This window comes from Malania oleifera, chromosome 1 (genome assembly GCF_029873635.1).
Source record: "Malania oleifera isolate guangnan ecotype guangnan chromosome 1, ASM2987363v1, whole genome shotgun sequence".
In the NCBI taxonomy this organism is placed as follows: Eukaryota; Viridiplantae; Streptophyta; class Magnoliopsida; order Santalales; family Ximeniaceae; genus Malania; species Malania oleifera.
The window spans coordinates 13,164,226-13,185,955 of NC_080417.1; the positions used below are offsets into that span (position 1 = coordinate 13,164,226).

General features: G+C 34.5%; 1 protein-coding gene across 1 annotated transcript; it reads left to right on the forward strand.

Annotated features, from left to right (window-relative positions):
- The first annotated feature begins 20,248 nt into the window (after window positions 1–20,248).
- LOC131153874 (MFP1 attachment factor 1-like) lies at window positions 20,249–21,306 on the forward strand. The gene has a single exon (XM_058106324.1). The coding sequence runs from the start codon at window positions 20,606–20,608 to the stop codon at window positions 21,017–21,019; it is 414 nt and encodes a 137-aa protein (XP_057962307.1). The 5' UTR covers window positions 20,249–20,605; the 3' UTR covers window positions 21,020–21,306.
- Window positions 21,307–21,730: the final 424 nt, after the last annotated feature.

Sequence of the window (21,730 nt, forward strand, 5' to 3'; positions counted from 1 at the left end):
TTTAAAATGGGCTTGGGCCTTGGTTCAACTTTCAAACCACTGGGCTTCAGGTTGATTTTTAAAATAGGCCCATGGTTACAATTTTTAAAAGAAGGAGGCCCAGAGTTTATTTTATTTTATTTTTTAAAAAAGACAAATGCTTGGCGTCTTGAACTAGTGTGAACCTAAGTTCATGTTCGGGTCAGGGATTCAAGTTTGATGGTCTAATTTGAGGCTTAGTGGTCCGAACGCAAGTTTGGGTTTGGGTTAGAAACAGGTTAGAGGGGGTTTGAATTCGCGTTCAGAGCTGGGTCTGGTATGGTTCAAGATTTGGATTTGGTACAATTTGGTGGTTTGGTTCAGGTTTGAGGGTGAACCTGAAACTTAGACCTAAACACCTGTATTCAGAATTCCCATACACGTAGCTATCGATGCATTGAACTAGACAGGAAGGGGGGATTCACATTTTATCTTAGCCTTCTCTCTCCTCCATTCATATTTTCCTTTCCTTGCGTCTGTCTAAATGTTAGTTTTGGTGTGGTGAGCTTTTTGTAATCCGCTCGGCTTTTGTGTCTGAGTGTGAATTACTGCTTTGCTTCTGTTCTGTTATTGAATGTTGCTTGGTGTTCTGAATTTGAATCGCTGCTCTGTGCTCTGAATTTTACAAATCTTTCTCTTCTCTTTAACCTCTCTCAATTTTTGTAGTATTTATTTTCTGTAATTCTCTCGTCATTCAATTTTTGCAAAGTGCTCTCTTTGAGGCTCTACCTATGTCCCCATTTGCACTGTGCGGCATCTCCCTATTTATAGGGAGTCTAAGGGTTGATTTGGTGCTAAAAATGACCTCCTTCCAATGTGGATTCCACTCTAACAAACTTGGCTGGGAATAATTCTTCTTAACCAACTCCTTTGCACATGTCATCTCTGTTTGTTATAAATTTCATTTACTAATCTGACGTGCAACTTTTCTTTGTGCGCAAGTGAATTGGAAGATGCTTTCAGCTGGTGATTGGGGATTGGAGGGCCTTGTGTTTATTTTTTGTAATTTTCTTTTTGCATGTATTTTCTGCTCTTTGATGTACCCCCGAGTTCATTCCCCTGCAATAATGTATTTGTACTAGCTTGTATTCTATTTGTAACTTTCTGAATGTGTATTTTTTGTATTTTTTTTTTCACTGTGCACCTACCACACCTGGAGCACATGCTCCCCCTCCCTTTTCAATAAAATGTAACATCATGCCAATTTCACAGTTGACCAGTATTTTCCAAAAGAAAACAAATGACTATCAGACTTAACAAAATAACCGTTTTCAAAATTAAAAAGACCCAGTTTAAAACTTAGGATCAAAAGGCTTGATTCCAAATTTTGAAGGACTCAAATTAATAATTCTAAACTCAAAAACTGGAAAACTCAATTTTCATCCTAATCAAAGTGAAAGGACTAAATTTTGAAAGTTAAAGAGTTCAATTCAAAAAAATCAATTTCAAGACTAAAATTAAGGACTCAAATTTTTGGGGATCTCAAGACTTAAAACACAATACCTAGCCTAACAAGGGAAACTGGTAATTATAGGGGACTCAACTAATAAAAGAGATTAATTTTGCAACTGAAAGAAACTATACTAGGATTATAAAAACTGGGTTTACAACTAAAATCAAGGAGACTTTAAAAATCCAACAACTTGATTTGAAAATTTAAGGGACTCTATTTTGGAAAATCATGGACTCAAATTAAAAATTACAAAACTCAGTTTCCTAAATGAAAAAAAGAAAAGAAATCAAATTTTTTGGAGTTTTTAAGGAACTCAACCAACTGAAATCAAAGAAACTCAATTTTTGAAAGTGGGAACTGAGGGTCTTTTTAAAACTCAGGATGATTCAGGACTCAAAGTCAAATTTTATTACGCTGGGTCTTCTTAGGGTGGCCTAGTTAAAATTGGGGCACTTAAGTCACAAACTCACATTTATAGTTTTCAAATATAAAACAAAGAGTTTGTCAAACGAATCCTAAACTCAAAAATGTTTTCATAAGGGACAAGTTTTCAAACATCTTGGTTTTATAAACTTATTACATACTTAGTCCCAATTTCATCTAAATGAGCTTTATGTCCTAAAGGTTCAAAGAAAGTCAAGTAAATTTTCAATAAAGGACATACGAGTTTATAAGATATCAAAATGGTTTTTCAAATGTGTTTTTATTAACAAGATGTCTTATACTCAAGGGGAAACTCTTTTGGACAAGTATTAAACTTAATTGGACTTAATATCTTTCAAGTACTTTTGTCCAAAAATGCTTTAAGTCATTAAAAAACTTTTTGACAAGGAAAAACAGAGTAATCGTCGACTAACGTAGTACAACCTCCAGTCCTGAACACCTTTTGGTATTTGGAGCATAACTTTTGCTAAAAAAGTTCAAAAAGGACTATCTTAGTGTCCCTGAAAAATTAAGACAAAATCCCACAACTTTCATGTTGATGACTTTTTCTAATTCATTAGTCGATGAGTCGAAGGCAGAATGTTAACGATTACTGGCAAAGTGTGACTAGTTAACGAGAGCAAAGGACTCATCGACGATCAGCCTCATGCCCGGCGCCATAACAACTAGAAAACAGCTAGTTCTCAAGCAAATCACATGGGATTCACTCCCAATAGGTAGTTAACATTCATATTGACTCTTTGGCTATAAATACAAGCTATTACACTTGTTTAGACATGGTTTTGAGTATTATTGATCATATTTGTGAAAAATATCATTTTACCAAAACCTAACACTTTGCATTTTAGTCATTCATTTACAAGTGCTCAATTCTCTCTTACTTATTAATCTTGTGTGATTCAATCCATGAGAGAATAGTGTGAGATTGATTGTATTTGATATTAGCTCATTAGAGGAGCATTCTTTTGTATTTCCATCATCTTGTTAGGTTCTTTGTGAATCGTTCTTGTAAGGTTCTTTGTGAACTGCTTGGTGAAGGCTCTTTGTAAGCACGGTAGGGATTTGTTCCCGATGGCATGGATTTGCTCCCGAGTGTAGGGATTTGTTCCTAAGTGTAAGGCTTCTCCATCAGTGAAGGAGATCGTATAGTGGAATCCTTGAGTTGGTCTTAAGGTGTGGATGTAGGCTTGGTGCCGAACCACGTAAAAATACCGGTGTTGATATTCTCTCCATATACTTTTCAAGTTGTGTCCTGTGCATGATTTTATTTTATCTATTGTGATATAATTGCTTGCAATCTTGCCAAGAGTTTTGTTTTGTAGAGAAAATCGAAATGCGCGAAAAGAGTCCATTCACCCCTCTTCTGACTTTATACTTCCGGGCTGGGATGCTTAACAAGTTGTATTAGAGCCCGACACTTATATTTTTTGGAGTAAAATCCATAATGTAAAGATCAAATGGAGTATTTGGTGAGCACCTCTTCACATGGACGATCTTTTGATCAACCACCGATGTTCGAAGGCTCAAATTTTTCGGCTTGGAAAAATTGGATGACAATCTTCATCCAATCACATGGCCTTCAAATATGGAAAGTCATTACAAAGGGAGACTACATCTTTAAAAATGAAGAAGGGGAACCGAAAGAAATAGAGGAGCTTTCAAAAAGCGAAGAGAGGTTAGTAGAATTGAATTTTAAAGCAAGGCATTTCATTTTTTGTGCTTTAAATGAAATTGAATACAAGCTTGTTTGCAAATGTCAAACCACAAAAGAAATGTGGGAGTTGCTTCAAATCACCTACAAAGAGTCTAGGAAAGAAATTGGTCCTAATTTAGATTCACCTAGCACTACGCACCAAGACACTTTAGAAGAAGCACATTCTTGCTTCATGGCCAATGAACAAGAAGAATCTTGTTCAGAAAATGATGAATATCTTCCATCATATGATGAAGTAGTGAATAATTGTGCTAAATTGTATGATGAATTAGTTTTAGAAAAACGAAGGAACAAAAATTTTGAAAAAGAGCTTGTCATGTTTAAACATAGGGAATTCTCATTAATAGAAGAAAATGATTTTTTCCAAAAAGGGGAATGAGGAACTTATTTTAAATTCCCAAAAGGAGCAAGTACAAATCAAAGGTTTGGAAGAAAAATTGTCCAAATACAAGGGAAAGGAAACTTGTTTTTGTTCTACCTTGAAATAGGAAAATATTTCCCTTAAAAGGAAAAATCATAAGCTTTTTGAAAAACTTCAAAAAGATCATGGATCTTCTCAATAAGAGATAGGGAATTTGAAAAATCAAACGAACAAATATTTTGAAAGAAAATGCTATCTTGAAAAGGAAAGTTGAAAATCATGGTAAAGACACAAGAGGAAAAGAAAACTTCAAAATGTCTTTGGGAGTTAAGAAAAATTATTTTTACAAAAAGAATTTTAAAACCTCTTGTAAATCACATGATCATGCCTCAACAAGTAAAATTAATGGAAATAAGTCAAGACCCTCACATGAAAATAAATTTGTTTATATTGTGAAAAAAAGGTTCACATAAGATATTTTTGCCCTTATAGAGGAGTTAGAGGCAAAGAAAGAAAATTGGAATGGGTTGTGAAGAAAAAGCCTTTGGCACCCAAGGAGGAATGGGTACCAAAAGGAATCACATGAATTCGTTTAATTGTGCTTCCTTAGGACCTAGGATTAGGAAATAGGATTTAGGTAGATATAACCAAACCTAGGTGAATTGGAATAAGTGTTGACTAAGTGAATTTGTATTGTGCTAAATTAAAAACACTTATTTTGTAGCTAGAGCTCAAAATGAGAAAATTCTAGTTTTTGTATTTTAATTTTTTTAACTTATTTTGCTAGAATTTTTTTGAAGAATCATGCCAACATTGATGACTTCAATTTATAAAACCAATTTGATGCTTTAATTGTATATTTCCTTATTTGATTGGTTTATTTCTTTTTGAAATATTAGCTATTGTTTATGGGGTGAAATAGCATGTGCTTTAAGCTTATTAGATGGAAAGACCTTATTTTTCTTCATGAGAATTACTAAGGTTTTGAATTTTTATTCAAAAGCATGCTATGATTTGTTTTGATGATACATGCTTTGTTTAAATACATAGTAGAATATCAAAACATAGCATTCATCAAATGGATTTTTGTAAAGATAAGCATCACAACAAATGGTATTCAAATAAAGCATCATCGTAAGTCTTGCAACTTTCCCGTGGAGCGAGGGTGCCTCGAGGTGGGCGAAATAAAAAAGTGCGCTTTGATTTTCATGAAAAAATGGAGGGTGGAGTCGCCACTAACCTTCTGGAGTGTAGTTAGAACACTTGATTACTACCCAGTTAAGGGTAGAATCTATCTGCGTTACCAAAGTAAGGATCGAGAGTTTTGTTATGCGATGGAAAGGTACGAGCACCTCCTACACACCCGTTCTTATGAACGGTACCTAATTAATTGACAACTATCCCAAATTAAATTTGTTGGCCTAACAAGACTTACAATTCTTATTTTGATGATAACAAATCATGATGTGTTTAATGTGGTTCAAGTGAAAGTTTTTCAGAAAAAAAATAAAGCTTAAAGGTAGTGACAAAACTAAAAAGGATGATAAAGCTTGTGGATTAAAAGAGATCTTGAAGAGCACGAGGATTAAAGATAACTTGATGAAAGCTCAAAGAAAAGATCAGAAACTCAAAGATGATAGAAGAACAAGGACTTACTTGAAGAACAAAATCAATAAAGTTTTAAGGATGTTTGTATGTAAGTACTTCAAGTTAATTTCAAGTATAAACTGAATTGAAGCTCTCACAAAATCAAAAGAAACTCAGAAATATGTTTTTTTTAGAAAAACCCTAAAGTATGTTTTTCAAATCAAAGAAAAGAAGGGTTTTAAAAAGAAAAGTTTTTTTTTGTAAAACAGTAGGGCCAGGCGACTGTCTTCTTGAGGCAGGTGACTGTCAAATTAAATGAAGAATTTTTTCAAAGAGGCAGTAGCATGCCAGGCAACTGCCTGAACATAGCCAAGCGCCTGGGTGGACATGCCAGGTGACTGCCTTAGTTTTGGAAGGCGACTGCCACTCGAACGTTAGCTTAAAAACTCTCAATGGGAAGATTTTTTAAATGGATTTTTTGGACACTATTATTTTGAAAAACTTGAAAACTACTTCAAGGAAACTTTGGGGATAAGGAATTACTTTTAAACTTCTATAAATAGCCCCAAACTTCAAAGATTTTATATACCAAGAAATTTCCAGCAATCAAAGTTCTCTAAAAAGCTCTCAAATTCTCTTGTGTTCATCCATCTTCAACTACTAAGTTATTGCTTATACAAACTTCAAAGTAAAGCCTTCAAAGTCTAAATCTTTCAATACTTGGAAGATATTTGGTGATTTAAATTGACTATTGAGCTTCAAATTCTTTTATATTTGAATTACTTTGAAGTATTATTATGCTGAATGTTGTACTAACCCACTCTGCTGTGAGAGTGTTTTCTTGTATACAAACTCTTCTCTATCTTGGTTCTTGTTTATAGACGATTCAAGGCTGTAGAATCGTTGGACCAAACGAGGGAATTTCGTTTGGAGAGGTAGACTCTAGCCTAACGGAAGGAGTGATTGTAATTGATATTGTTCCACCCGTCAACGGAACTGAACTAGTGAATCCTTTGGTGGTTTGCCAAAGGTGAGGATGTAGGCTGGGTATAAGCCGAACCTAGTAAAATCTTGTGTCTCTCTTCTTCCTTACTCTTTATTTTTCAGCAATATTTACAACTTGCGTGTATGCTTTAAATTGTTAATTCTGAGTGTATGGTTGTTAAATAGACCGGAGGATAATTTGTTTTGGGTTGATCAGCATTGATTGCGGAAATCGAAAGGGACTACATTGGTTGATCATCCTAAACTTATTAATTCGAAAATTTGTTTAAAAGCTAAACACAAAGAAGAATTGTGAGTTTGGAATAAACACAGGGCTTATATAAATTCAGCGTGCTTTACAATTTATTACCGGGCTATTGATACAAAGATCAATATTTTGATTATCTTGTTGATTGGTTGTGATTGAATTGTTTTTGTATTTACTTATTGTGATTGTTGATATAAAACAAAGAATTTAACTTGAAATAATTTTAAAATTCTAATTCACCCCACCTCTTGGGAAGCTATCCTAATTTCAATTAGTATCAGAGCCTAGTTATAGCAAATTCCTAACAAGAAGCTATAAAAATATCTAAATGACTAACATAAGAGTAGCTCCTTTTGGAGAGGGTCAATCCTGAACTCGTCCACCAATCTTTTGTGGACACAACTACACCTTTTGGAAAAAGAGAATGCAAATCTACCTCCAACACATGGATTGGAAAGCATAGGAAGTAGTTATGGATGGAGACCTTATTCCCACCAAGGTAATAGATGGAAAACATATTCCAAAAGAGAAAAAGGATATGATCGATTCAGATTATAAGATGTTTCAAATAAACTCAAGTGCTATAAATGTTTTGTATTGTACTTTAGATGCTAACGAATTTAATAGGGTTATGACTTGTAAAACGGCTAAAGCAATATGGGACAAATTAGAAGTTACATATGAAAGAACTATTGATGTTAGGGACAATAGGATAAACATGTTAACAAGAAAATATGAAGCATTCAAGATGAATTCAGATGAATCCATATCAAGTATGTACACAAGATTCACCCACATAATTAATTCCTTAAGTACCTTAGAAAAAACTTATACCACCTACGAAATGATTAGGAAAATTTTGAGAGGCCTTCCCTCCATATGGGAACCTAAGGCTACAACAATTACCGAAGGAAGAAGCCTTAAGACCACCTCCTTAGATGAACTCATAGGTTCACTTCTTACCTATGGAATGACTCTAAAAGAAAGAAATCTTGAACCAAAGCATAAGAAATCTATTCTACTAAAAGCATCAAGCCACAGCTCAAGTGAAGAAGAAAGTGAAATAAGTGACTTAGATCAAGATGAATTAGCATTCATCACTAAGAGACTAGGAAAGTTTTATAGAAGGAATAAAGGATTTCCTAAGAAGTTCAACAAAAGAAAAACTGAAAAAGTAGAATCAAATAGAAAATAAAATAAAAGTAAAAGTGAACCTCCTATATGCTATCATTGTAAGAAACCAGGACATCAAACCGGACTGCCCATTGCTTAAGAAAGACAAGAAGAAAAAAAAGGAAGCTATGAAGGCTACTTGGGATGACTCAAGCTCCAGCGAAATGAAAAACGAATCAAGTGGACAAGAGATGGCAAACGTATGCTTCATGACGAATGATAAAGAGGTAAATTCCTACTACTCTTCAACAGAATCTTGCAATGAATCTTGTGACGAGTCATGTGATAGTATGCCCTCATACAAAGAATTACAAGCTGAATTATTTTTCTTACATAAAAGATTCATAAAAACTTCCAAAAAAAATATAACCTTGAAGGATCAAAATAAAGAACTACTGAAGCAACTTGAATCATTCAAAACCATTGAAAAAGAAAAAGATTCTTATATTGAGAAGTTAAAGGAGGAAGTAAGTAAAGTAACTCAAGAAGTAGGCAAAACTCATAAAGAAAACTTGAATAGAAAGGATCTAGAAATAAATGAACTAAAGAAATTAGTAGAAGATAAAGAAAAAATTATATATAATTTTACAATAGGTAAAGATAGTTTTGAAAAAATGATTGGACAGCAAAGGCTACATGGGAATAAAAAAGGAATAAGCTACAATGGTAAAACAAACAAAATGAATCAGAAATTATACATGGATACTTCGTGAAGGAAGCCAAGCACTATGCTAGCACTTCCTCAAACAACAAATATGAACACACTACTTGTTATATGTGTAAGACTAGAGGTCACGTAACGTTTGATTGCCCACTAAAAAGGAAGTATGTTAAAGTACAAGGAGAATGGAAAGTTAATAATGGAACTAACAACAAAACAAAGAAAGTTAAAAGGATTTGGGTTCCAAAGACTAACACAATGAATCCTCCACTATAGGTATGTTTTAGGACAACATCATCAACGGACGAGTGGTACTTAGACAGCGGGTGTTCAAGACACATGACCGGTGATAAGACCAAGTTTTCCTCTCTAAAACAAAAGGATGGAGGATATGTCACCTTCGGTGATAATGCCAAAGGTAAGATCATTGGCATTGGGACAATAGGTAAAGAACCTTCCATTACTATTGATAATGTATTATTAGTAGAAGGTTTAAAACATAATCTTTTAAGCATTAGCCAATTAAGTGACAAAGGGTTTGAAATAACCTTTAAGAAAGAAAAATGTGTTATTCAAAATCTCAAAGAAAATAAAATCTTGTTTATAGCTCTTAGGATAAATAATGTGTCTTGTATAAATCTTGAGAATCTAATGAATCAAAACGTAACTTGTTTGGTAGCAATGAATGAAATAAGTTGGTTATGGCATAGGAAGTTAGGACATGCTAGCATGGATTTATTATCCAAATTATCAAAGAAAAATCTTGTAAAAGGATTACCAAATACCAAATTCATAAAAGACAAGATGTGTGACACATGCCATAAAGGAAAGCAAGTTAAAACAAGCTTTACAAAGAAAAAGTATATATCTATTAAAAGACCCCTAGAACTATTATACCTAGACTTATTTGGCCCAACTAGAACCTTAAGCCTAGGAGGGAAACAATATGCTTTTGTAATAGTGGATGATTATTCAAGATTCACTTGGGTATTATTCCTAACAAATAAAGATGAAGCTTGTGACATGTTAATCACCTTATGTAAGAAATTACAAAATGAAAAGGGTTATAACGTAACAAGTTTTAGAAGTGATCAAGGTAGGGAGTTTAGAAACAAAGAGGTTGATAAATTCTGTAATGAATATGGAATAAACCATAATTTCTCAGCACCTAGAACTCCACAACAAAATGGAGTTGTTAAAAAAAAAAATAGAACCTTACAAGAAATGGCAAGAACAATGTTAAACGAAAATAACCTACCTAAATACTTTTGGACTGAAGTTGTAAACACAGCATGTTATATTATAAATAGGGTATCTATAATATCAAGTATAGATAAAATACGTATGAACTATGGAAAGGAACAAAACCTAATATCTCTTACTTTCATGTATTTTGCTGCAAATGTTTCATCTTTAACACTAAAGATGATTTAGGAAAGTTTGATGCAAAATCAGATGAAGGTATCTTTTTAGGCTACTCTACACATAGCAAAGCCTATAGAGTTTATAATAGAAGAACTCTTACTATCATTGAATCAATACACATAACATTTGATGAATCAAACAATTATGAAAATAAAATTAAGAATGATGAAAAAGAAGATATTCCACAAAAAGAAGATCTTGAAATAAAAGAAGAAAATAAAAATGAGACTTCAAATGAAAACATTATAAAAAATCTAGAACTACCTAAAGAATGGAAATATGCTAAAAGTTATCCAAAAGAACGAATACTTGGAGAAACTTCAAAAGGAATAACCACTCAAGCCTCATTGAAAAATATTTGCAACCATTATGCCTTTTTATCTTAAGATGGATGAACCCAAGAATATTGAAGAGGCCTTAAAAAGATGACTCTTGGATTATAGTTATGCAAGAGGAACTAAATCAATTTGAAAGAAACCAAGTATGGGAACTTATACCTAAACCCAAAGACAAATCAATCATATGAACTAAATGGGTATTTAGAAATAAAAAGGATGAAAATGGAGTTGTTTTAAGAAATAAAGTTAGGCTAGTAGCACAAGATTATAATCAAGAAGAAGGTATCGATTACGATGAAACCTTTGCCCCCGTAGCAAGAATGGAAGCAATTAGGATGCTCTTAACTTATGCAGCCTATAAGGACTTCAAATTATACCAAATGGATATAAAAAGTACTTTCTTAAATGGATATATAAATGAAGAAGTATATATAAAACAACATCCAGGTTTTGAAAATTCAAAAAATCGAGATCATGTATTTAAGTTAACTAAAGCTTTATATGGATTGAAACAAGCTCCTAGAGCTTGATATGAAAGGTTAAGCAAGTTCCTAATTCAAAACAATTTTTCAAGAGGAAAGATGGATAGTACTTTGTTTATAAAAACCAAAAACAAAGACATGCTTATAGTACAAATTTATGTTTATGATATTATTTTTGGAGCAACTCATGAGGATCTGTGTAATGAATTTGCTAAGTCTATGCAAAAAGAGTTTGAGATGAGCATGATGGGAGAGTTAAATTACTTTCTAGGATTACAAATCAAACAAGCAAAAAATGGAACTTTCATAAATCAAACTAAATATATTAAAGACATGTTAAAGAAGTTTGATATGGAAGAAAGTAAACCTATAGGAACTCCCATGAGTACTTCAACTAGTCTTGACAAGGATGAAAAAGGGAAACAAGTAGACACTAAGCACTACCGAGGTATGATAGGAAGCTTACTTTACTTAACAGCTAGTAGACCGGATATTATGTTTAGCGCATGTATGTGTGCTAAGTTCCAATTGGGTCCTAAAGAATCACACCAAATAGCGGTCAAAAGAATCCTTAGATATCTACTAGGCACACTTGAACTAGGTTTATGGTATCCAAAGGAAATTGAATTTGACATGATAAGCTATTCCGATGCAGACTTTGCTGGATTCCAGATAGATAGAAAAAGCACAAGTGGAACGTGTCATTTTCTAGGAAACTCTTTAGTCTCATGGTCTTCAAAGAAACAAAACTCTGTAGCATTATCCACAGAAGAAGCAAAATACATAGAAGCAGGGAGCTGCTATGCTCAAACATTGTATATGAAACAGCAACTAAAAGATTTTAAAATCCAATATCAAACTATTCCAATAAAATGTGACAACACAAGTGTTATAAATATTTCAAAAAAAATCTAGTATCTCACTCAAGAACAAAACATATAAACATAAGACATCACTTCTTGAGAGATTATGTGCAAAACGAAAATATAATGTTAGAATTTGTAAATACAAATGACCAATTAGTACATATATTCACAAAACCTTTATCTGAAAAGCGATTCATATTCATTAGAAAAGAATTGGGAATGATGCATATTCGAGAAGTAAATTAATTTTTTCTGCTTGGCAAGCGACTGCCACCAAGGTGCCAGGTGACTATGAGGCTACTGACTTTCGAGTTTCTTTATTGACAGGCGCCTGCCTTATCCTAGCAGGCGACTGCCTTGCGGTGGGTAGGGTTTAAAATCCTGTTTTATGTCATTTTAACTTCCTTCAGGCGCCTGCTCCTTCTTCTCTCTCTATGAAATTCTTCTTTCCTACTCTTTTCCACACGGATTTCTCCTTTAAATCAGCCTAAAACCGAGCATCAAACCTACCTTCCACACCAAATCGCGAATATAACCTAGAGTTTATCAGCTTTTCTCTTCAATACAAACATGCCACGGATAAAATCGACTGGTAACAAGGGTTCTTTTTCTTCAACAAGGATCAACAATGATGAAGTAGAGAAATGGTTAGTAACTCCACATGCTAAGCAACTCTATAGGAACCAAATCGCTTCAGCCGAACCTATTCTAGGTAAAGTTCTTGATGTTACATTCTTCAATTCCGATTTTCCTGAAATTATGGAACTTTTTAAGGACATTGGATGGGATAGGTTTATTTCTTATCAAGCAAAAGGATACTATCCAAACGTGGTTCGAATTTTCTATGCAAATATGGAACGGGATGAAAATGGGATCAAAACAAATCTTCTAAGTCAAAATATTCATCTTACTCCCATATCTTTGAGAAAAATTCTTCGAGTCAAGCCAGGAGATTTTGAGGTCCACATTGTTGGGAAACAATGGATAATGTCCCAAGGATTTACTCTAGAGGAATTTTTACCCCTAGTCATAACTGATACACCTATCAACTTTGGGCATCCACTTCTTTACAAACAGCTCAGTCTACAAGCTCTAATCCTGCACAAAATTATTACATATAATATCCTACCACATTCTAGTTCTCATGATCATATTTCATTCTTAGATTGTTTTGCTATGTGGTGTATTCTTAAAGGGAAAAAGTTGGATCTTCCAAGTTTAATTATCAAATGGATTATTATGAAAGTTGATGCCTCTCGTGTCATTCTACCATATGCTGGGATGTTAAATATGGTATTTGCTCATTTCAATGTTCTTACACCATCATTTAACTTCAATAGAAAAACCTATTACGATATCTTTTCTGATACTATTCTTAAGCGTATGGGATATAAGAACTCTCCTCAAGGGTGGTTTCATAAGGGACATCGTCACATATCATCTGCGCCACCACCTCAGTCATCCATACTAGCATCTTTAGTTCAACTTAACCTAGAAACTCCTTCTTGGTTCATTTCATTTTTTAATCACTATATGATATTTAGTGATGGATTGCAATCTGAACTTGGTACACTTAGGGAGAAGGTTTCTACTGTGGAAACTCATTGTTCAAGCATTGTTAAGCGAGTTGACAAGATTGAGCAACATTTGGCTAGCTCTTCTAAAGGCAAATCTCCGATGGATATCAGCTCTGCTCCATCAAGTGATGATGAATTTGGTGAAGAAGAAGAAGAAGAAGAAAGTGGATCTATGGAAGCCTCTGATTGATGTGTTTCATCTATGAGCTATTTATCACTTTTATGTATTAGTGTTTTACCGGATAGTATGTTTTTTATGTTTGTAAGATCTATAAGTACTATGTATTGCAGCACTTCACTATATTTTTTTTGTATTACTCTCCTTTCCTTTTTGATTGATGTCCAAAAGGGGAGATGTTTGAGAGAAAGGAGTGCAAAAATGAAGCTAATATGCTCTATGGTTTGTAAAACTATGAATATGTATAGATCATTTATGGATTATCTTGTATGGATCTTGTATGGATCATTTTGCAAGTAACATGAATTCATTACTTATGTGACTGTGACTATGACTATGAATATATCATGCTTGTTGAAAGGGGGAACCATGAGTATTATCATATATCATGCTTATTGAAATAGGGAGCCATGGGTATTATCTCTTATTATTTTTGCTCTCGATTTGTCATCATCAAAAAGGAGAGATTGTTGGCCTAACAAGGCTTACAATTCTTATTTTGATGATAACAAATCATGATGTGTTTAATGTGGTTTAAGTAAAAATTTTTCAAGAAAAAGGTAAAGCTTAAAGGTAGTGAAAAAGTTCAAAAGGATGATAAAACTTATGGATTAAAAGAGATCTTGAAGAGCATGAGGATTAAAGATAACTTGATGAAAGCTCAAAGAAAAGATCAGAAACTCAAAGATGATGGAAGAACAAGGACTTAATTGAAGAACAAAAGAAATAAAGTTTTAAGGATGTTTGTATGTAAGTACTTTAAGTTAATTTTAAGTATAAACTGAATTGAAGCTCTCATAAAATCAAAAGAAACTCAGAAATATGTGTTTTTAGAAAAACCCTAAAGTATGTTTTTCAAATCAAAGAAAAGAAGGGTTTTAAAAAGAATTTTTTTTTTTTTTGTAAAACAGCAGGGCCAGGCGACTGTCTTCTTGAGGCAGGCGACTGCCAAATTAAATGAAGAATTTTTTCAAAGAGGCAGTAGCAAGCCAGGTGACTGCCTGAACATAGCCAGGCACCTGGGTGGACATGCCAAGCGACTGCCTTGATTTTGGCAGGCGACTGCTAGTGTTCGAGGTTGTGAGTTTCTTCTATGACAGGCGACTGCCACTCGAACGGTGGCTTAAAAACTCTCAACGGGAAGATTTTTTAAATGGATTTTTTGGACACTATTATTTTGAAAAACTTGGAAACTACTTCAAGGAAACTTTGGGGATAAGGAATTATTTTTAAACTTCTATAAATAGCCCCAAACTTCAAAGATTTTATATACTAAGAAATTTCCAGCAATCAAAGTTATCTAAAAAGCTCTCAAATTCTCTTGTGTTCATCCATCTTCAACTACTGAGTTATTGCTGATACAAACTTTGAAGTAAAGCCTTCAAAGTCTAAATCTTTCAATACTTGGAAGATATTTGGTGATTTAAATTGAGTATTGAGCTTCAAATTCTTTTATATTTGAATTACTTTGAAGTTTTATTGTGCTGAATGTTGTACTAACCCACTCTGCTGTGAGAGTGTTTTCTTGTATACAAACTCTTCTCTATCTTGGTTCTTGTTTATAGACGATTCAAGGCTGTAGAATCGTTGGACCAAACGAGGGAATTTCGTTTGGAGAGGTAGACTCTAGCCTAACGGAAGGAGTGATTGTAATTGGTATTGTTCCACTTGTCAATGGAACTGAACTAGTGAATCCTTTGGTAGTTTGCCAAAGGCGAGGACGTAGGCTGGGTATAAGCCAAACCTCGTAAAATTTTGTGTCTCTCTTCTTCCTTACTCTTTATTTTTCAGCAATATTTATAACTTGCGTGTATGCTTTAAATTGTTAATTCTGAGTGTATGGTTGTTAAATAGACCGGAGGATAATTTGTTTTGGGTTGATCAGCATTGATTGCGGAAACCAAAAGGTACTACGTTGGTTGATCATCCTAAACTTATTAATTTGAAAGTTTTTTTAAAAGCTAAATACAAAGAAGAATTGTGAGTTTGGAATAAACATAGGGTTTACATAAATTTAGCATACTTTACAATTTATTACAGAGCTATTGATACAAAGATCAAGATTTTGATTATCTTGTTGATTGGTTGTGGTTGAATTTTTTTTGTATTTACTTGTTGTGATTGTTGATATAAAACAAAGAATTAAACCTGAAATAATTTTAAAATTTCAATTCACCCCCCCCCTCTTGGGAAGTTATCATAATTTCAAAATTTAATAGCCCTTTTGTTTTACTCCATTTAAACGATTTACAAAAATTTAATGCACATGCAAGATAACAAACCGCACAAATATTTACATAATTTACAATATAAATATTTCGCTCAGAACTAGGGCACGTAAGACTTAAAGAGTCCATCCCCCTTTTTTGAAATCATAAGGATAGGAAAATCGAGAAAATATCGTATGAAATAGACTCCTGGAAATGGATCGGTTAAAATTGGGGTGTCTATAGTAAGCATATGTTATGTTTAAAGAATACCTTCCCAATTAGTGGCAAATTAGGATAACATGTCTCCTATTTTCTAAGAGCATTGTCAAATAAAGTTAAAGTTTACATCTACATGCTCTTTACCATTTTTTTTCATCTCTAGTAAATAATAAATATTAATCCACACCTGCCACATCACAACTCTAATACTATATCAACACAACCCGACCCGAAGTGGGAAGCCGGGTAATTAGTCCATCATATAAAAACATACCTAACAGTGGAAGTCCATATATACATACCATTCGGAATACAAATAACCAGAGTTCTATACATCCATACACATCCCAAAAACCCATAACATACTCTAGGGGAACATAACCCCAACACAAAACACTTACCCTGTATATCAGGGTACTAGCTCCCCTCTATCTCGGAGCTTGTCTTGTTACGATTCCTTGAAATATTTAAATATTTGGTGAGACAAGTATCAGTAAGATGGAATAAATTATTCACAATGTGTGGCAGTATGAGTTCAATTACATCATATCGCATTCCATTTTAGTAAATATAACAGCTGGGAGAAAATACATAAAAAATTGTATTCATAATCATATATGTGTGTAAAACATATTTTCAAAAACTCTTTTATCATTTTCATAATCATATACGTACTTTCTCATTTCTCAAAATCATACTCACATTTTCTTTCATAAACTATTCTTTCTTATATTCATATTTCTATAGCTTTCGTAAGCTTTTCTTTCTCATTCTCATTTTCACATTTTAGCACATGGGCATCCTCATATAAATATCTCAATGTGTCTGTAATCTATGGCTGTTCATTATCGTGTCTGTAATGAGTAATCATAGTCCAGCACATGAGTATCCGCTAGTATAAAATCCACAATGTGTCTGTAACTCATGGCTGCCCTGAGGATATCCCCATATTGTCGTCATGCTTCTCCCCATGACTGAGTTGTGCGGCCTGAAGGCTGGATCCAACCGCGGTTGGCCTACCCGGTTAGATCAAAGGAGAACGTATCTGTAGTCCGAATGGCCTACCCAATCCTGGTTCGAACCCTAGGAGGGCATCACAACCCTTCACAAGCCCATTCGATTATCTCGCCACACTCTCCACAAGACCATGTGGTTGCACTATCACCTCACTAGCAATGATACAGTGCTCTTTATCAACAATAGTCCAACAGGGTACTCATTTCCACATTTCCAAAATTCACATTTCAATATTCTCAATTCAGTATTCACATTTCAGTATTCACATTTCCGTATTCACAGTTCAGTATTCACATTTCCGTATTCACAGTTCAGTATTCACATTTAGTATTCACAGTTTAGTATTCACATTCATCTCATCACATCAATGGTATTCCCATCATTTTCTATTCATTTTTTTCATAATATAAATCTCATTTCTCATATTTCAACATTTCTCATAATACATATCAATACCACATTTCATCATTTCCCAATATATTGCACACATATATTTTATAATCTCATTTTCCTCAGCTCAAATCATAAATCCTGATTTTATTTACATTCCCAATATAAACCTGTTATATCATATTTCTCATGCCACACAATTTTTTTCTAATATTTATAACATATTAATCACAGGTAAAATATCATATTTCATTTTCACATACTTTAAATCAATCATTCATTTTCCTAAATATAGCTGTTATAATTTATTCCCCTTACCTGACTTACTGAGAGGCCCGTAAAAACCCAAATCCTACGCCCACGGCATTTGAAACTCAAAATCCTGAAATTTACATTTTTCCCAAGTCTATCAACTCATCTCCTAGAATGTTCCTCATTTAACACTTCCTAGGCCCTATATACTCTAAATAAACACTTAAATCCTAAAATACCTTACTTACCCTGATTTTGGAGTGGTGTCCAAAGACTCTAAATCAACAATTCGCTTTGGTTAAGTTGTAGAGAATCTTCCCACAAACCCCGTGGTAGCTTCTGATCATCAAAACGGACTTAAACGGAGCAAGAAATGAAAAGAGAAGGTGGGCTGGCCAAACCTAGAGAGAAAGAAAAATGAGAGAACTAAAATTTCAAGTTGAAAATGACAAATTTCCTATTTATAAGCCGGTGTTCTTCTACAAGTTAAAGTGATTTGTCAATGAACCAATGAAGACACTTCGTTGACAAAGAAGCTGGTTCGTCAACAAACCTTAATTTTTTTGAATTTCCTTGACTCTCGGTATCTTCTCTTCGATGAGACACGTGTACTTCGTCGACGAGACCTAGAAGGACATTCGTCGATGAAGACTCTGGGTTCGTCGATGAATCCTGCTGATGCTCCTTTTTAAATTTATTTCCCCCTTTCATATTCTTTTCCTTTCTCTTCCTTTATTATTTTTCATAAATAATTTTTCCGGATCTCTACATATATCAATTGAGAAAAACATACAGATATGTACCCATAATCATGTATATATAAACATAGTTTCATAAGCTTTCATTTTTCATATTCAAGTTTTAACTCATAAGTATCCACCAGTATATAACACTACGCGTATGTAACTCATGGTTGTTCATTTTTCATTTCATTTTTCATATTCAAGTTCTAGCTCATGAGTATCCACGAGTATATAACACTACGCGTCTGTAACTCATGGTTGTTCATCATATCCGTAATATACAATTACACGTCTGTAATGAGGAACCATCTTGAGGACATTCATATTACATCGTCATGTATTCACCCCACATGACCGAGTTGTGCGGTCCGAAGGTGGGACCTAACCGTGGTTGGCCTACCAGGTAGATCAAAACTGTACGCGTCTGTAGTACGATTGGCCTGCCCAATCCCGATCCGGATACCAAAGGGTAACTCTACTCTTCACAAACCTAATCGACTATCACTGGTACACTTTATCCAAGATGTGTGGTTGCACTAACACTTATGCTGACAACGGTACCGTGCTCTCTATATATCACTAATCCATCAGGGTTCTCATTTTCACATTACTGTACTCATATTTCATCATGTTTGTATAATTCTCATCATATTTGTATCAAACATGTTTGTATATATCACATATCGTCATTTCTATAGAAAACATATATGCATGTCACATTTCATCATTTCTGTAAAAACATATCTATATATCATAATCATAAATATAATAATCACAGGGAAATATCCATATCATACTTGTCCAAAACCATATACAGTATTATCATTTTCACATACTTTAAATCAACTAGTTAATTTCCCAAAAATATCTGTTATAATTTATTCCCCTTACCTGTTTATTGAGAGAGTACCTACTAGGATCTCTAAACCAACGCCCACGACGTTTGGAGTTCAAAACCCTGAAATCATATTTTATCAGTTTAATCAGCTTAACCCTAGAATTACAATTATCTTAATATTCCTAAGCTCACACGCTCCTATTAACCGATTAATTTTTTTTTTTTTTAAAATGCGGGTATGGTCCACTTCCCATATTTAAATTTAATTTCTAATATATTTAAAAACACCAATATGATCAAATCCCCGCAGTTTAATCTAATTCCAAAATATCCCCAAAAATCCAATTTACTCAAATCCCTGCAATTTAACTTAATTCCAAAATATTCCCAGAAATATAATTTAATCAAATACTACAATTTAATAAATAAATCATAATTTATTTCATTTATTTTATCTCAGGAGTGGTGCCTAAGTTCCTTAAACCCAAAATCCGCTCGGATTAACTTGCTAAGAATCGAAATCGGGATCTCGTGGTGGTGTTCGTTTTTCCATTTGGCCGAGAGACCGTTGCAAAATCTAGAGAGAGAGAGAGAGAAAAAGGCGGAGGAGAGAGAGAGGGATGGCCATAAAAGGGGGGTGTTCTGTTTGATTTCAATCTGAATGATCCTTTAGGATTCTTTTATATAATACTAATAATAATAATAATAATATTATTATTATTATTATAATCATTCCACTAACCTTGTATAACTTATTTTTGGGATCTTTACACATCTTTTCCTATACCGACTAATATTGTAAATCAAACTTTTCCTTATCATACTTTTTCCCTCCCATACACTTAAAAAAAAAAAAAAAGAAAACCTGTCTTCAAACCTTCTTAAAGATATTTTTACACATTACACATCAAAATCTATGTTCTTTGTAAGAAGTACCTAACCAGCTGTTTAAAATATAGTTCAAAATTCACGCTCCATCGCCCTCTTTGTTCCCTAAACCAGAAGATCAATTTTACAGAAGAACAATGTAACTCAATGGGTAGAAGGATAAAGTCGGACATCATGAATCCATTGCGTAGCTTCGAAGTCAAATGAGTAGGAATCAGCAAGCAAGCAGCAGCAGCAGCAGCAAGCCAGTATAATTATATTTCATCATTGGGCATGCTCGAAAAAATGATCCAAAGATTCGCATAAATTTTACGAGCCGTAAAACCGCAGTAAAATTTTGCATTTTTACCATGGCTGAAAATGCGTTTTGGGGCGGCAACCAGTAAGCCAGGAGCAACCGCGACACGGAATATATAGGAATGATTTACTCGAGTCGACGGCTTACCATTTTGTCATTTGGTGCTCGCTCTTTAATTCTATCCGAAGTTCAAAACTGAAGAAGAAGCTGTGGGAGCAGCCATGGCGGAAGCGGAAGAACCCCAACGGCAGCAACATCGCGACCCAGCCCCGCAGAACGATTTCTCCTTCAGCATCTGGCCGCCGTCGGAGCGAGCTCGCAAGGCTATTATCGACCACGTCGTCAAAACCCTGTCGGCTCCCTCCGTCCTTTCCAAGCGTTACGGTTCCATTTCCCCCGACGAGGCCGCCATCACCGCTCGCCTCATCGAGGAAGAGGCATTCTCCTACGCCGCCCAGGGCGTTTCTGCTGGCGGCGATGGCGGCATCGAAATCCTCCAGGCCTACTCCAAGGAGATCAGCAAGCGGATGATCGAAGCCGTAAAGTCCAAAGCAGCCTCCGGTTCCGACGCGCCCTCATCGGCTGCTCCGGCCGCCAGTGAGGCATTCTCGTCTGTTGACGCCGAGTCTTCTTAGACAAATTCAGTTTCTAAAATGCTCGTGCGGCTTTATATGCTTTGAGTGTGTTGGTTGTATCTTTAGATCTGATCACGGTAGATTTGAATTTTGAGGTGAGTGCTCCATATATTCGTCAGATTGATTATCGATGCATTTTGATTTGGATAGTAGACTTCTGGTTTGGCGTGTTACTATCATAGTTTTGGGTTGGATGAAACGATTGAGATGGGGTGTTTGGATTGCTTCACCATGTACACTGTACTTCTCGCATGTTTTTTTATTGTAAGAATTGGTGGTTCTTGAAATACTGTGGCTTATTCATTTGGTTTCGGAAGATGAGATGAGCAAAGAATGGTCGCTGGCAAGATACATATGTTTAGATACCATGTATGCGTTAATCATGTGTACACACCATATATAAATTGACCATGTATAGATATCATGCATGAATTAGCCCATGTGACAAGTGTGTAAAATCTATCTTGTATGTAATTAGCCCATGTGACCCATCCAACTTGTATGCATAGAGCCTTTCGAGGCCAACAGAAGATACATCAATCATTCATCCCTTCATTCTTTCCAAATTATGTTTCAATAACATGGTATTAGAGCCATGGTTGCCAATCCTCCACCACAGTGGGTGCTCTCCTATGTTGCTGCTTGTCATTGTCGGTTCTTTGCTATTGCTGGTGCTCTAATACAACAACAACAACAACAACAAAACCAAGC